The sequence below is a fragment of the Somniosus microcephalus genome, chromosome 4 (genome assembly GCF_052327205.1).
Source record: "Somniosus microcephalus isolate GS21.2 chromosome 4, FLI_Smic_1.0, whole genome shotgun sequence".
Taxonomy (NCBI): Eukaryota; Metazoa; Chordata; class Chondrichthyes; order Squaliformes; family Somniosidae; genus Somniosus; species Somniosus microcephalus.
In genome coordinates, this window is record NC_140990.1 from 98,531,677 (window position 1) to 98,548,343 (window position 16,667).

Below are 16,667 nucleotides of genomic sequence, written 5' to 3' on the forward strand. Positions count from 1 at the left end.
CTGCAACGTGGGTGCAGTGAGAGAGAACGGATACAAACCGTTTAACAAAGAGAGCGCCAATGTGAAAAAAGAGGCGTGGCCAGCAAACAAAAATGAAAGGGACAATCGGAAGTCATGTAGTCGATGCGGTACACAGCATACACCAAGAAAGTGTCCAGCATATGGTAAAACATGCAATAGATGCAACAAAAACAACCATTATGCCCGTTGCTGTAAGAACCAAGCGCAACAAAGCAAGGTCCATACAGTAGATGAAAGCGAGATAGAGGAATTCTATGTAGATGTTGTGTCTGAAAACAAAAGAGAAGAGACTGGATGTTGACACTAAAAGTGAATGACATACACATTCCATTTAAATTGGATACTGGAGCACAAGTTAATGTGATATCAGAGACCGATTTTAAGAGAATTAGACCCAGACCAAAGTTACATGGAATACAAGTGAAAGTGACCGGATACTCAGGTACTGATATACCAGTGAAAGGAAAATACATTGTCAAAGTAATACACAAGGACAGAGAGCACACGCTAGCATTAATCGTGGTGCCAAAGGATGTGCAAGCCATACTAGGTTTAAAAGCCTGTGAGAGACTGAACCTGGTAAAGAGAGTCCTCGTTGTGGAAAGTGAAATAGAGACAGTCTATGATGAACTGAATGTTGCGTACACACCGGGTAAGCTGATGTATACAGCAGGCACGTTGTGCAGAGCTGTTGACCTAAGTGAGCCCGCAAACACCACAATGGATGTAAAAGTGAACGCCTACGTGGACATGATCACAAGTGCACTGCCCATAGCAGATGCAAAAATGGAGCTCATAAAGACTGAGACAAACAAAGATGCAACAATGAGACGACTGAGAAAAAGCATCTTGGATGGATGGCCCAACATGAAGCAAGACTGCTCACCTGATATAGCAGAGTACTGGAACTGCAGGGCGGAACTATCAGTGGTCGAAGACATCATCTACAAAGGAAGTAAAATAGTTATCCCAAAGAGTCTGAGAAGAGAGATGCTAAAAAAGATCCATGGAGGACATCTGGGAATCGAAAAGTGTAAGAAAAGAGCACGAGAGGTGATGTACTGGCCACGAATCAACCAAGATGTGACAAATGAGGTGTCAAACTGCACAATATGCCTGAAATATCGAGCAAGCAATCCGGTAGAACCACTAAAGCCACACCCAGCACCAGACAGACCTTACCAGAAGGTAGGCGCTGACCTATTCGTATGTCAAGGGAAGGACTATCTTGTCGTCACAGACTATTACTCCCTGTATCCAGAGGTTTGTAGACTGTACACCACCACTGCAGAAGCTGTGATAAGATGTATGAAAGCCATATTCTCCAGACATGGCGTGGCAAGCGAGGTCTTCACAGACAACGGACCCCAGTTTAACAATGCAAATTTCCGACACTTTGCCAAAGAGTGGGACTTTGTCCACACAACGTCAAGTCCTCACTATCCACAGTCCAATGGACTAGTGGAAAAATCGGTCCAGACAGTGAAAAGACTGATGTACAAGGCAAAAGACAGTGGAACTGACTTCTACCAAAGCATGCTTGTATACCGCACAACGCCGCTCGAGTGTGGTATGTCACCAGCCCAACTCCTGATGGGACGTCGGCTAAGGTCAAACCTACCCATCCCGGAGAACCTCCTGAAAACAAAAGAGGGGGAGAAAGTGAGGAAGTTCAAAGAACAACAGAAAGAAAAGCAAAAGTACTACTATGACAGAGGAACACAAAACCTACCTGAACTCCACACTGGTGACCAAGTAAGGTTGAAAGACAAAACAAACACATGGACTCAGAAGGGAACTGTCCTGAGTGAAGTTCAACCAAGATCATACACCATTCAGACAGATGAGGGTGCTGTTCTGAGAAGAAATCGTCGAGATCTTCTCATGGGACCAGCCACAGCAGGTCAAGAGACTGATACTGGTGAACAACCTGATCACACAGCTGAGAACCAATCATCTGAGGCAACAACTCAGATTCAAGGACAATCAATCAGAAAATCCTCAAGACACGTGAAGCCTCCTGAGAGACTCATTGAGCAAATTTAAGGACTATTGTTAAAGAAGGAAGTAATGTTATCTTATTTTTTCTTCAAGTTCTAGTGTATTGACATATTTCATGTGAACACACAAAGCAAGGGTAAAAAACCTTGATCATGATAATGATAATGTAAGTTCATTAAATGTTGTTAGTTAAAAGTAAAATACTTTTGTTTTAAGAAAGGGAGATGTAATGATATCAGCAAATAGTGATGATATTTGTCTGTGTTTGATTACTTATGCCTTACAGCATATTTGTCTGTGTTTTTGATTACTTGTGCCTGACCAGCAGAGGTCATGTGAGAGACAAGCAGTCCAGAGGAGTTTTACTTTCAGTTTCATTCTAGATGCATCACAGCATAGTGTGTTCTGTAAAAAGCTGTAGAAAGTCTTGAACAAGACTTTAGATTAAACAACATTCTCTTTCAGAAATGAGTCTTTATTGAACCCAAAAAGAAATCAAAACAGCATCTACCCTGTCAATCCCCCTCAGAATCTTGTATGTTTCAATGAGATCACCTCTCATTCTTCTGAACTCCAGAGAGTATAGACCCATTCTACTCAATCTCTCCTCATAGCACAACCCTCTCATCCCAGGAATCAATCTAGCGAACCTTCGTTGCACCGCCTCCAAGGCATGTATGTCCTTTCTCAGATAAGGAGACCAAAACCGTGCCCAGTACTCCAGGTGCGGTCTCACCAAAGCCCAGTACAATTGTAGCAAGACTTCCTCACTCTTGTACTCCAACACCCAACATGCCATTTGCCTTCCTAATTGCTTGCTGTACTTGCATGCTAACTGTTTGTTTCCTCTACAAGTACACCTAAATCTCTCTGAAAACCAACATTTAATAGTTTCTCACCATTTAAAAAATAATTTGTTTTTCTAATCTTCCTACCAAAGCGAATAACCTCACATTTCCTGACATTATACTCCATCTGTGACCTTATTGTCCACTCACTTAACCTGTCTATATCCCTTTTCAGCCTCTTTGCGTCCTCCTCACAGCTTACTTGCCCACCTAGCTTGGAATCGTCAGCAAACTTGGATACATTGCACTCGGTCCCCTCATCCAAGTCATTGATATAGATTGTAAATAGATTCCAAGCACTGATCCTTACGGCACCCCAGCAGTTACAGCCTGCCAACCAGAAAATGACCTGTTTATCCCTACGCTCTGTTTTCTGTCCGTTAACCAATCCCCTATCCAAGCTAATACATCCCAACCCCATGAGCTCTTATCTTGTGTAGCAGCCTTTTATGCAGCATTTATGAAATATCTTTTGGAAATCCAAATATACTACATCCACTGGTTCCCTTTTATCTACCCAGCTAGTTACATCCTCAAAAGAAAACCGCTAATGAATTTTTCCCATCTCATGGCGTTCCTGGACCCTTAAAGACATAAAGACAGAAAATACTCAGCAGGTCAGGCAGCATCTGTGGAGAGAGAGAGAGAGAAACGGAATTAACGTTTCAGGTCGATAACCCTGCGTCAGAACTGCTGTAAAAAACATAACCAGGCGACCGCGGCGCTCTAATGACGGCCACATTACCCACACTGCCCAGCGAGCTAGAAGGCGCTCTATGTCACCGACGGGAAGTTGCTGCGGATGCGCCTCGCGGGGGGAGCGAGCCGCTGACGCCGAGCGCGGCGACCTGGCGGCCAAAGGCGGGGCTGGCAGGGTTTTAAATTGCAGTCGCTTTCATTTATTTCTGATTAGAAACGATCGATAAATTGAACGAATTAACACCGTGAGTTACTTGACGACCGTTGGGGGTTTAATGGCGGGGCGGCTGATTGGTTTTTGTGACGTGACGTGATGGCGTCATAGCGGCGGGGTGGGGCATCCTGATTGACGTGAAACGCTGGCCAATAGAAGGAGAGAGAAGGAGCTGGGAGGACCGAGCGGGCCAATGGGAGCGCGGGAGGGGCGGGACCCCGCTGGGCAGGAAGTTGGTGGCCTGAGTCTGAGCAGATGTCTGGGGAGGGGAGGCTGAAATTATGTATTACTTTTGTATTGATATAAAACCATCTGCTTTTTTCTTATATATATATATATATGCACACACACAGGACAGGGTCTCAAGCAATAGAGAGAAGGGTTATTTCAGCTTATCTGGAAGATTAGATGCAAAGAAATCCTGAGCCAATATTTGAGCATCTGTGAGTAACAAGAGCTTTTTCTCTCAATGGTATTAGTGTCAGTCACTCACAGAAAGATGGGAATGGAGTGTGGAGGAGGTGGGGACCTGTGTTTGAAAGGGACCGTGTTTAGTGTCAGCAGGTGGGTCAGTGGGCAGCACCCTCGCCTCCGAGTCAGAAGGTTGTGGGTTCATAATCCCCACCCCAGAGACTTGAGTGCCAAAAATCTTGGCTGACACTCCCGGCGCCAGTGCTGAGGGAGCGCCGCACTGTCGAAGGTGGCGCCTTTCGGATGAGACATTAAACCGAGGGCCCTGTCTGCTCGCTCTCTCGGGCGGACGTAAAAGATCCCACGGCCACTATTTCAAAGAGGAGCAGGGCAGCGTGTCCTGGCCAATATTTATCCCTCAACCAACATAACAAAAAAGACAGACGATCACATTGCTGTTTGTGGGAGCTTGCTGTGCGCAAATTAGCTGCTGCGTTTCCCACATTACAACAGTGACTACACTCCAAAAAAGTACTTAATTGGCTGTAAAGCACTTTGGGATGTCCAGTGATTGTGAAAGGCGCTGTATAAATGCAAGTCTTTTCACATCACAACAGTGCCTACACGTTAAAAAAAAAAGTACTTAATTGGCTATAATGCGCTTTGGGACGTGCAGTGGTTGTATGAGGCGCTTCTTTCTGCTGCCAGTAAATGGTTCAAACGACAGACATTGTGTTCCCTTTTAAAGGGACAGTTGCTCTACCTGTGAAATAAGGCTTTTTAAAGGGACACCTTTTCTGTGCCTTTTTAAATATCTGATGCCCCTTAAAGGGACAGTGCCTTCCTTGGATGCGTTTCCAGTGATAGTGACAATTGGTACGGAAGAGCGTGTTTGTCGTGGGTCTCTTCTAACACTCCGCGCAATGGCTGTAAAACCCGTCTATTTTAGGGATTTTAGCCTTTCTAAAATGCCTTAATGTTTTAAAAAAAAAACCCTTCTGAATTCAGAACTTTTACAGTCGGTGATACAAGATTTAATTAAATCTGCAGCATCTGTTGACAAAAGTACTGTTGTAAACCATCCTCCACCCCTGCTCCCCCGCCTTTAAATCCCTCCCCACTACAGATGTGGGAGAAACTTCCATCCCTGGTCTGTGCTGATCTCGGCAGCAGAGTCCGTTCGGGCTATAGCGGGGCTCAATGCTCACAGTCGGGGAAGGTAAAACCCAGCCAGGATCAACAGATTGGGACAGGATGAGATGAATCCTGCTTGCTGTGTGATGATTCACCAGGATGGTATCTGGGATGGAGGGACTGGGCTGTGAGGAGAGATTTGGTTGACATTGCCTTAACAAGGCAAGGGAATACACAATGAATGGTAGGACCCTAGGAAGGATAGAGGATCAGAGGGACCTTGGTGTGCATGTACATAGATCCCTGAAGGCAGCAGGACAGGTAGATAAGTTGGTTAAAAAGGCATATGGGATACTTGCCTTCATTAGCCGAGGCATAGAATATAAGAGCAGGGAGGTTATGATGGAGCTGTACAAAACATTAGTTAGGCCACAGCTGGAATACTGTGTGCAGTTCTGGTCACCACACTATAGGAGGGATGTGATTGCATTGGAGAGGGTGCAGAGGAGATTCACCAGGATGTTACCTGGGCTGGAGCGCCTCAGCTATGAAGAGAGACTGGACAGGCTGGGGTTGTTTTCCTTAGAGCAGAGAAGGCTGAGGGGGGACCTGATTGAGGTGTACAAAATTATGAGGGGCATAGATAGGGGAGATCGAAAGGAACTTTTCCCCTTAGTAGAGGGGTCAATAACCAGGAGGCATAGTTTCAAGGTAAGGGGCAGGAGGTTTAGAGGGGATTTGAGGAAAAACATTTTCACCCAGAGGGTGGTTGGAATCTGGAACTCACTGCCTGAAAGGGTGGTAGAGGCAGGAACCCTCACAACATTCAAGAAGCATTTAGATGAGCACTTGAAAGGCCATAGCATACAAGGCTACGGACCAAGTGCTGGAAAATGGGATTAGAATAGACAGGGCTTGATGGCCGGCGCAGACACGATGGGCCGAAGGGCCTCTTTCTGTGCTGTATAACTCTATGACTCTATGACTAGGAGGAGGTGGGGTGGGGAATCTGGTTGTGGAGTACAAAATGATTCAGCGATCTGACAAAGTAGAGAGGGGACAATTCTTCCCTCTTGAGGGGCAATTCAGAACAAGGGGCAGGATCCGAACATTAGAAGCCAGCCGGTTAAAAGAGAATCTCGAACAATTTCTCCACACAAAGGGTGTGATGATGCGGAGTGCACATAGAAACATAGAAGACAGGAGCAGGAGTAGGCCATTCGGCCCCTCGAGCCTGCTCCGCCATTCAATGAGATCATGGCTGATCATCCAAATTCAGTACCCTATCCCTGCCTTCTCCCCATATCCCTTGATCCCTTTAGCCTTAAGAAATATATCTAACTCCTTCTTGAATATATTTAATGAATTGGCCTCAACTGCCTTGTGTGGTAGAGAATTCCACAGGTTCACCACTCTCTGGGTGAAGAAATTCCTCCTCATCTCAGTCCTACATGGCTTACCCGTTATCCTTAGACTGTGGCCCCTGGTTCTGGACTCCCCGACCATCAAGAACATCCTTCCTGCATCTTGTCTGTCTAGTCCTGTTAGAATTTTATAAGTTTCAATGAGATCCCCTCGACATAGCTCTGTCAAAATGGGCAGGATCTGGAAGCACGAGCTAGAATGTATTGCTATGACAATTAATTGCAAAACAAAAAACACTATACTATCCTTGTACAAGATCTTGGTTAGGCCACATTTGGAACTGTGCCCGGTCTGGTCTGTTGTATTGTGGGTGAATAAGAAGTCCTAGATTGATCCCTAGTTTAAAGGCTCTTATCACAATAGACTCGAAGAGCTGCGGCTTTTTATTCTAGAACAGCGTAGAAGATTTGAATGAGGTTTTAAAAAAAGAGATTACATTCAGCCCCTGTATATAGGCTATTTAAGTTATAGATAGGTTAGGGAGGACTTGGGGACATGAGTATCAGTTACATAAGCACAGAACTAGGTTAGATAGCAGGAGGGCACTGCCCCAAAGGGCCAGCGACTTAGAATCAGTTGTGGTGTTGCAATGGGAAATGGATGCGGAGTTGAGAACTAAGGAGATGAAGACATATGGGTAAAGGAGGAGAATTGGGGTTAAAAAGATAAAGAGCTGCCATAGGGAACAAAAATGCCAGAGCAGGATTGATGGGCCGAATGGCCTGCCATACACAGTGAGGATGGAGGCAGAGTGAGAGGGATGGAGGATTGACAGCTTAAGAGAGACAAGAGAGGAACGAATGTTCCAGAGAAACTAGAGCTGATTGTTTTGAATTTCTATCCTGTACTTAGAATAATGACAGATCTGACAGAGTCACTCGGTTCCTCAGGACCTGAACATCATCAGCTTTTGAATGCAGAAGGGGAAATGTTTGTCTGTGCTGTCTGTGGGAAAATATTTCAAACGTCAGTGTGACTGGAAAAGCACCAAGACGCACACACCCGAGTGAGAGTGTTCCAGTGCACTGACTGCGGAAAGAGCTTTAACCAGTTACACAGCCTGAAACAACATTGCACCATTCACAGCGGGGAGAAACCGTACACGTGTTCTGTGTGTGGATGAGGCTTCAACCGATCGTCCATCGTGGAGAGACACAAGGACACCCACACCGGGGGGCAACCCTGTAAATGTGGGGACTGCGGGAAGGGATTCAATTACCCATCTGAGCTGGAAACCCATCGGCGCAGTCACACCGGGGAGAGGCCGTTCACCTGCTCGGAGTGTGGGAAGGGATTCACCCAGTTGTCTAGTCTACTGAGACACGAGCACGTTCACACCGGGGAGAGGCCGTTCACCTGCCACGTGTGCGGGATGGCATTCACTCAGTTGTCCAACCTCCAGACGCACCAGCGGGTTCACACTGATGAGAGACCTTTCAAATGCCCCGACTGTAGGAAGAGCTTCAAAAGCCCCAGCGAAGTGAGGATCCATCGGCAGATTCACACCGGAGAGAGACCGTTCGGGTGCTCTGACTGTGGGAAGAGGTTTGGGCAGTCCAGTGACCTGCTGAGACACCAGAGCGTCCACACCGGGGAGAGACCGTTCACCTGCTCCGTGTGCGGGAAGGAATTCGTTCGTGCATCCAACCTGCTGAAACACCGGCGGGTTCACACTGACAACCCTTTAAGTGCCCGGACTGTGGGAAGAGTTTCAAAAGCTCTGAGGCGCTGATGGTCCACCAGCCCATTCACACTGACTAGAGGCCGTTCAGTTGCTCTCACTGCACAGAGAGGTTCAAGCAGCTATCCAACCTGCTGAGACACCGGTGAGTTCACACCAGGGAGAGGCTGTTCACCTGCTCCGTGTGTGGGAAGGGATTCACTTGTTCATCCAACCTGCTGAGACACCAGCGAGTTCACACGTGAAGGCAGGTGTTGGAGTCTGCTGTTATTGCTGCTGTTAATCACATCCAGGACCGAACTGTGTTCACAGTGACAGTTGGAGTTTGTTTCTGCTGATGTTAATAACCCCTGTAACTGGGCTGGAGTTTAATATTCTGTGTGAATGTCTAATAAATTTGTTTCAAACAGATAGTGTCTTGAATCGTGGCTGTCTTCCAAGATAAAAGAAGAACTGCTCCTGTGTCCCTCCCTTTAAGAGCTACTGTCTGTGATCTTTTCCCTTGATTCGGGGACTCTCGGCTGCAATGATTTTACAATAAAAAAATTATCTTTTGACATCAATCTCAAATGAATCTCAGTGCAAGAACTACATTTCAGTGCTATGTGAGAAAGGAGGAGATTGGTGTCATTAACTGTGGGGTTGGTTTATATCAGACAGGAGGAGATTGGTGTCTGACTGTGGGGTTGGTTTATATCAGACAGGAGGAGATTGGTGTTTGACTGTGGGGCTGGTTTATATCAGACAGGAGGAGATTGGTGTCAGTGACTGTGGGTTTGGTTTATATCAGACCGGAGGAGATTGGTGTCAGTGACTATGGGGTTAGTTTATATCAGACAGGAGGAGATTGGTGTCTGACTGTGGAGTTGGTTTATATCAGACAGGAGGCGATTGGTGTCAGTGATTGTGGGGTTGGTTTATATCAGACAGGAGGAGATTGGTGTCAGTGACTGTGGGGTTGGTTTATATCAGACAGGAGGCGATTGGTGTCAGTGACTGTGGGGTTGGTTTATATCAGACAGGAGGAGATTGGTGTCAGTGACTGTGGGGTTGGTTTATATCAGATAGGAGGAGATTGCTTGGAGTAGCAGTATTTCATAGTCTCTGTGTTAATCAGAAAACGACTTTTGTTTCCTCCGTTCTTCTGTGAGAACTTTTACCTAGCAGGTGTGAGAGGTATCCTTACCAGTACAGGTACAAGGTCAGAAGTTAGACGCTCAATTAAGATAAGAACGTAAGGAGCAGGAGTAGGCCGTGCGGCCCCTCGAGCCTGCTCCGCCATTCAATAAGATCATGGCTGGTTCCTACCTCAACTCCATGTTTCTGCACTATCCTCATATCCCTTGATTCCCCTAGAGTCCAAAAATCTATCGATCTCTGTCTCGAATATACTAAACGACTGAGCCTCTACAGCCCTCTGAGATAGAGAATTCCAAAGATTCTCCACCCTCTGAGTAAAGAAATTTCTCCTCATCTCAGTCCCAACTGGCCGACCCCTTATCCTGAGACTATGCCCCCCTGATTCTAGACCCTCCAGCCAGGGAAAACAGCCTCTCAGCATCTACCCTGTCAAGCCCTCTAAGGATTTTTCAATGAGATCACCTCTCTTCTAAACTCCCGAGTGTATAGGCCCATTCTACTCAATGTCTCCTCATGGGACAGCCCTCTCATCCCAGGAATCAATCTAGTGAACCTTTGTTGTACCCCCTGTAAGGCAAGGATATCCTTCTTTAGGTAAGGAGACCAAAACTGTGCCCAGTACTCCAGGTGTGGTCTCACCAAGGCCCTGTACAATTGTAGCAAGACTTCCTCACTCTTATACTCCAACCCACTTGCAAAAAAGGCCAAAATGCCATTTGCCTTCCTAATTGCTTGCTGTACCTGCATGTTAACTTTCTGTGATTTGTGTACAAGGACACCCAAATCTTTCTGAATGCCAACATTTTCTAGTCTCTCAGCATTTAAAAAATATTCTGTTTTTCTATCCTTCTTACCAAATTGAATAACCTCACATTTCCCCAGGTTATGCACCATCTGTCACAGAATCACAGAAACCCCACAGTGCAGATAGAGGCCATTTCGGCCCATCGAGCCTGCACCGACACATATCCCATATCCCACCCGATCCCCGTAACCCCTACACCAACAGATATCCCACCCTATCTCCGTAACCCCACACATTTTAATCCCCCTAACACTAAGGGTCAATTTATCATAGCCAATCAACCTAACCCGCACATCTTTGGACTGTGGGAGGAAACCGGAGCACCCGGAGGAAACCCACGCAAACACGGGGAGAATGTGCAAACTCCACACAGACAGTCACCCGAGGCCGGATTCGAACCCGGGTCCCTGGCGCTTGTGAGGCAACAGTGCTAACCACTATGTCACCTTACTGCCCACTCACTTAGTCTATCTATATCCCTTTGCAGCCTCTTTGTGTCCTCCTCACAGCTTACTGTCCCACCTAGCTTTGTAGCATAAGCAAACTTGGATACATTACACTTGGTCCTTTCATCTAAGTCATTAATATAGATTGTAAATAGCTGAGGCCCAAGCACTGATCCTTGCGGTACTCCATTAGCTACAGCCTGCCAACCCGAAAATCATAGAATGGTTACAGCACAGAAGGAGGCCATCGAGCCCGTGCCGGCTCTCTGCAAGAGCACTTCAGATAGTCCCACTCCCGCCGCCCCGTACAGCACAGAAGGAGGCCATTCGGCCCTTTGAGTCTGTGCCAGCTCTTTCGAGGTTCTCTGCACTTCTTAAAGGGGAGGGGCTTTCTTGCAGAAGCACCTCATTGTCACTCTGAAGCCATGGCTTAACAGGGAAGAGAGAGAACATAAGAAATAAGAGCAGGAGTAGGCCCTATGGCCCCTTGAGCCTGCTCCACCATTCAGTAAGGTCATGGCTGATCTTCTGCCTCAACTCCACTTTCCCATCCCATCTCCATATCCCTTGATTCCCTTAATATCCAAAAATCTCTCGATATCTGTCTTGAATATACTCAAAGACTCAGCATTCACAGCCCTCTGGGGCAGAGAATTCCAAAGATTCACAACCCTCTGAGTGAAGAAATTCCTCCTCATCTCAGTCTTAAGATTCCCCAAAGCCTTTCCACCATCTACAAGGCACAAGTCAGGAGTGTGATGGAATACTCTCCACTTGCCTGGATGAGTGCAGCTCCAACAACATTCAAGAAGCTTGACACCATCCAGGACAAAGCAGCCCGCTTGATTGGCACCCCACCCACCACCTTAAACATTCACCCCCTCCACCACCGGCGTACCGTGGCTGCAGTGTGTACCATCTACAAGATGCACTGCAGCAACTCGCCAAAGCTTCTTCGGCAGCACCTCCCAAACCCGCAACCTCTTCCACCTAGAAGGACAAGGGCAGCAGGCGCATGGGAACGCAAGTTCCCCGCCAAGTCACACATCATCCTGACTTAGAAGTATATCGCCGATCCTTCATCGTCGCTGGGTCAAAATCCTGGAACTCGCTCCCAAACAGCACTGTGGGAGTACCTTCACCACACGGACTGCTGAGGTTCAAGAAGGCGGCTCACCACCACCTTCTCAAGGGCAACTAGGGATGGACAATAAATGCTGGCATTGCCAGCGATGCCCTGATCCCATAAACAATTTTTTTTTTTTTAAATGGCCTACCCCTTATCCTGAGACTATGCCCCCTAATTCTAGACACTCCAGCCAGGGGAAACAACCTCTCAGCATCTACCCTGTCAATCGCCTTCAGAATTTTGCATGTTTCAATGAGATCACCTCTCATTCTTCTAAACTCCAGAGAGTATAGGCCCATTCTACACAATCTCTCATCATAGGACAGCCCTCTCATCCCAGGAATCAATCTAGTGAACCTTTGTTGCACCGCCTCCAAGGCAAGTATATCCTTCCTTAGTTAAAGGGGTTCTCAGAAGCAGCACTGGAGGGCTTGGTCCTGGGGGTGCATAGAAGACAGCAGGTCCTCTACCCGCAGAGAGGGGCAGGACGCCTTCCAGGCAAAACACCAGAAGGCACTGGGAGGAGAGAGCAGAAGCCGTCAGTGCTACGTGTGCTTCCTCCAGGACCTGGATCCAGTGCCACAAGAAGTTTAATGACCTCACACGAGTGGCCAAGCTGAGTGAATGCACTTTAAAGTGCCATATCCCACCAACTGCACGACCAGCCTCCCACACTGCTCAATGCACCACACTCCCATCACTCACCAACACGCTCCAGCTATCACCACTCATACCTCACAATCATAGCTTCACCTCACCCTCACACACTTACCACTGCTGCAAGACTCACACCCATATCCCGCAGCTTGCACAGACTGCCAGCTATATATACATACTAGCTGGGGGGGCCCGGCGGTGCCAGGGCAATTTAGAGGGCTGCGCAGTTGACGGCTGGCCACTGCCGCTCCCCCGCTCTGTGACTCGGGCCGAGCGGTTGTCAGGCCCGGCCCGAGTGACGCTGTGTTGGAGCTGGAGTTCCCAGGATACGGTGAGTAAGCGGGGGAGCGAGAATATACACAATATAGAGATAAGAGGGGGTGGGGGAAGGGGAGGGAGAGGGGTGGGGGTGGGGGGAAGGGGAGGGGGTGGGGCGAGGGAGAGGGTGGGGGGAGGGGAGGGAGGGGGTGGAGGGAGGGAGGGGGAGAGAGGGGGAGGGAGGGGAGAGGGAGGGGAGAGGGGGAGGGAGGGGAGAGGGAGGGGAGAGGGGGAGGGAGGGGGAGAGGGGGAGGGAAGGGGGAGCGAGAGAGGGAGGGGGGAGAGAGAGGGGGAGAGAGGGGGGAGAGAGAGAGGGGGAGGGAGGGGGAGAGAGAGGGGGAGGGAGGGGGGAGAGAGGGGGAGGGAGGGGGGAGGGAGGGGAAAGAGAGAGGGGGAGGGAGGGGAGAGAGAGAGAGGGGGAGGGAGGGAGAGGGGGAGGGAGGGAGAGGGGGAGGGAGGGGGCAGAGAGAGAGGGGGAGGGAGGGGGCAGAGAGAGGGGGAGGGAGGGGGAGAGAGAGGGGGAGAGAGAGTGGGGGAGGGAGGAGGGAGAGAGAGAGGGGAGGGAGGGGAGAGAGAGAGGGGGAGGGAGGGGGGAAAGAGAGGGTGAGGGAGGGGGGAGAGAGAGAGGGTGAGGGAGGGGGGAGAGAGAGGGGGAGAGAGAGAGGGTGAGGCAGGGGGGAGAGAGAGGGGGGAGGGGGAGGGAGAGGGAGGGAGAGGGGGGGAGAGAGAGGGGGAGGCAGGGGGGAAGAGAGAGGGGGGGGAGGAGAGAGAAACAGAGGGAAGGAGAGAGAGAGGGCGAGTCCCCGGCCCGTGGACGCAAATGGAGCCAAGCCCCGGGACCGTGCGTGAGCCGGCTTGAGGCTGTGAGAGAGGGCCGGGCCCAGCTGCCGGGGTAACCCTTCCCGCCCTCCCGAGCCCCGCGCCCCCGCTCTCCCGAGCACCGGCCCCCCGCCCTCCCAAGCCCCGCCCTCCCAAGCACCAGAGAGAGGGCCGGGCCCGGTTGCTGGGGTAACCATTCCCGCCCTCCCGAGCCCCGGCACCCTGCCCTCCCGAGCCCCGCCCTCCCGAGCACTGGAGAGAGAGAGAGAGACTGGGGGGTGTTTCGCTGGGCGGCAGACGAACGCCTTTCACTGCGGTGGGGGGGGAGAGAGAGACGCCGCCGCTCACCCGCTCGCTTCCCTCTTCCCCCGGGCTTTCAACTCAAGGCCCAGGCTTCTCGCGCTGCTAGGCCGCGCCCGGCGCCGGCACAGCCGCTCGAAATGGCCGTCAAAGTAGGCGAGCCTCGTAAATACTATTTAAAACATCAAAGTAGGCGAGCCTCCTAAATACTATTTAAAACTGAATTAATTTGTTCTTTTCCTTAGTTGCCTAACACACAGAAAGTGGGAAAAATAAAAAAATAGTTAGAATCAAGATGGCAGCTACTCACCTCAGCTCCGTCAGGTCACTGAACTGTAGGATTGGTCAATCGTCACGTCACTCAACTCTAGGATGGCCCGCCCGCACACGCAATGAACCCGCCCCCGTGACGCAGCGATTGGTCAACCGTCAGGTCGCTCGACTGTACGATTGGTCAAACTTCACGTCACTCAATGCTAATGAGCGGAATTTTGAATGTTTTTTGGATACCGTCGGCACAATTTTTGTCTGACCAAAAAGTAAATACGCTTATGACCATTCCGGAATCATAAGCTTTCTTTTGATATAACACATGTGTAGGTACGCTCTATAACTTTTGAGTGTATAGCGTACATACAGACAAACAGACAGACAGACAGACGGAAGGACAGAAGAGCTATTTTATATATATAGACTAGCTGGAGTGCCCGGTGGTGCCGAGGATTTTTTGAGGGCATGTTGTTGTTGGAAGAGAGAGAGAGAGCGACTGGGGGGAAGAGAGAGAGCGACTGGGGGAAGAGAGAGAGCGCTTGGGGGGAAGAGAGAGAGCGACTGGGGGGAAGAGAGAGAGCGACTGGGGGGAAGGGAGAGAGCGACTGGGGGGAAGGGAGAGAGCGACTGGGGGGAAGGGAGAGAGCGACTGGGGGGAAGGGAGAGAGCGACTGGGGGGAAGGGAGAGCAACTGGGGGAAGGGAGAGAGCGACTGGGGGGAAGAGAGAGCGCGACTGGGGGGAAGAGAGAGCGACTGGGGGGAAGAGAGAGAGCGACTGGGGGGAAGAGAGAGAGCGACTGGGGGGAAGAGAGAGCGACGGGGGAAGAGAGAGAGCGAGAGACTGGGGGAAGAGAGAGAGCGAGAGACTGGGGGGAAGAGAGAGAGCGACTGAGGGGAAGAGAGAGAGCGACTGGGGGGAAGAGAGAGAGCGACTGGGGGAAGAGAGAGAGCGACTGGGGGGAAGAGAGAGAGCGACTGGGGGGAAGAGAGAGAGCGACTGGGGGAAGAGAGAGAGCGATGGGGGAAGAGAGAGCGACGGGGGAAGAGAGAGAGCGACGGGGGAAGAGAGAGCGACGGGGGAAGAGAGAGAGCGACTGGGGGGAAGAGAGAGAGCGACTGGGGGGAAGAGAGAGAGCGACTGGGGGGAAGAGAGCGACTGGGGGGAAGAGAGAGAGCGACTGGGGGGAAGAGAGAGAGCGACTGGGGGGAAGAGAGAGAGCGACTGGGGGGAAGAGAGAGAGCGACTGGGGGAAGAGAGAGAGCGACGGGGGAAGAGAGAGCGACGGGGGAAGAGAGAGAGCGACTGGGGGGAAGAGAGAGAGCGACTGGGGGGAAGAGAGAGAGCGACTGGGGGGAAGAGAGAGAGCGACTGGGGGAAGAGAGAGAGCGACGGGGGAAGAGAGAGCGACGGGGAAGAGAGAGAGCGACTGGGGGGAAGAGAGAGAGCGACGGGGGGAAGAGAGAGCGACTGGGGGGAAGAGAGAGAGCGACTGGGGGGGAGGGGAAGTGGGAGGGGGGGAGGGGAGGGGGGAGGCGGGGGGAGGGGAAGGGGGGAGGGGGGGTTTGTAGAGCTATTTTATATATATAGATATAGATACATACGAATTAGGAGCAGGAGTAGGCCACTCGGCCCCTCGAGCCTGCTCCGCCATTCAATAAGATCATGGCTGATCCGATTACTCCACATTCCCACCTACCCCCGATAACCTTTCACCCCCTTGCTTACCAAGAATCTATCTACCTCTGCCTTAAAAATATTCAAAGACTCTGCTTCCACCGCCCTCTGAGGGAGAGAGTTCCAAAGACTCACGACCCTCTGAGAGAAAAGATTTCTCCTCATCGCTGTCTTAAATGGGCGACCCCTTATTTTTAAACAGTGACCCCCAGTTCTAGATTCTCCCACAAGAGGAAACATCCTCTCCACATCCACCCTGTCCAGACCCTCAGGATCTTATATGTTTCAATCAAGTCACCTCTTACTCTTCTAAACTCCAGCAGATACAAGCCTAACCTTTCCTCATAAGACAGCCCGCCCATTCCAGGTATTTGAACTGCCTCCAACGCATTTACGTCCTTCCTTAAATAAGGAGACCAATACTGGACACAGTACACAGCTATTCAACCATGGCAGGCACATCACCCAAACACATTGCACCACACTCGCTGACACACTTCCCTTTCTTTTGCAGGCAAAGGTGGCTCATAACTGCCGGGAGCTGCAGCAGACGGGCAGAGGGGAAGCACGACTTCAGAACCTCACTGAGCTGGAGCAGACTGTGCTGGAGATGATTGGAGGGCCGTCACTGAAGCCATGGCGAGCGACGAGGTTGAAAGCATTGCTGATGATG

At 50.2% G+C, this 16,667-nt stretch overlaps 1 protein-coding gene and 1 pseudogene across 2 annotated transcripts; one reads left to right on the top strand and one right to left on the bottom strand.

Moving 5' to 3' along the window:
* The window catches only part of LOC147119564 (uncharacterized), a 124,943-nt pseudogene that overhangs the window by 95,426 nt on the left and 12,850 nt on the right, over window positions 1-16,667 (bottom strand).
* On the top strand, window positions 3,644-8,837 carry LOC147119567 (uncharacterized). Of its 2 annotated transcripts, none has more exons than XM_085985155.1 (2): window positions 3,644-3,814; window positions 7,606-8,837. In XM_085985155.1, exon 2 carries the CDS (start codon window positions 8,126-8,128, stop codon window positions 8,483-8,485), a length of 360 nt encoding a protein of 119 aa, XP_085841281.1. In that variant the 5' UTR covers window positions 3,644-3,814; window positions 7,606-8,125; the 3' UTR covers window positions 8,486-8,837. The 2 variants fall into 2 exon arrangements, with proteins under 2 accessions (XP_085841281.1, XP_085841283.1); XM_085985157.1 differs by lacking the exon at window positions 3,644-3,814 and adding an exon at window positions 4,024-4,226.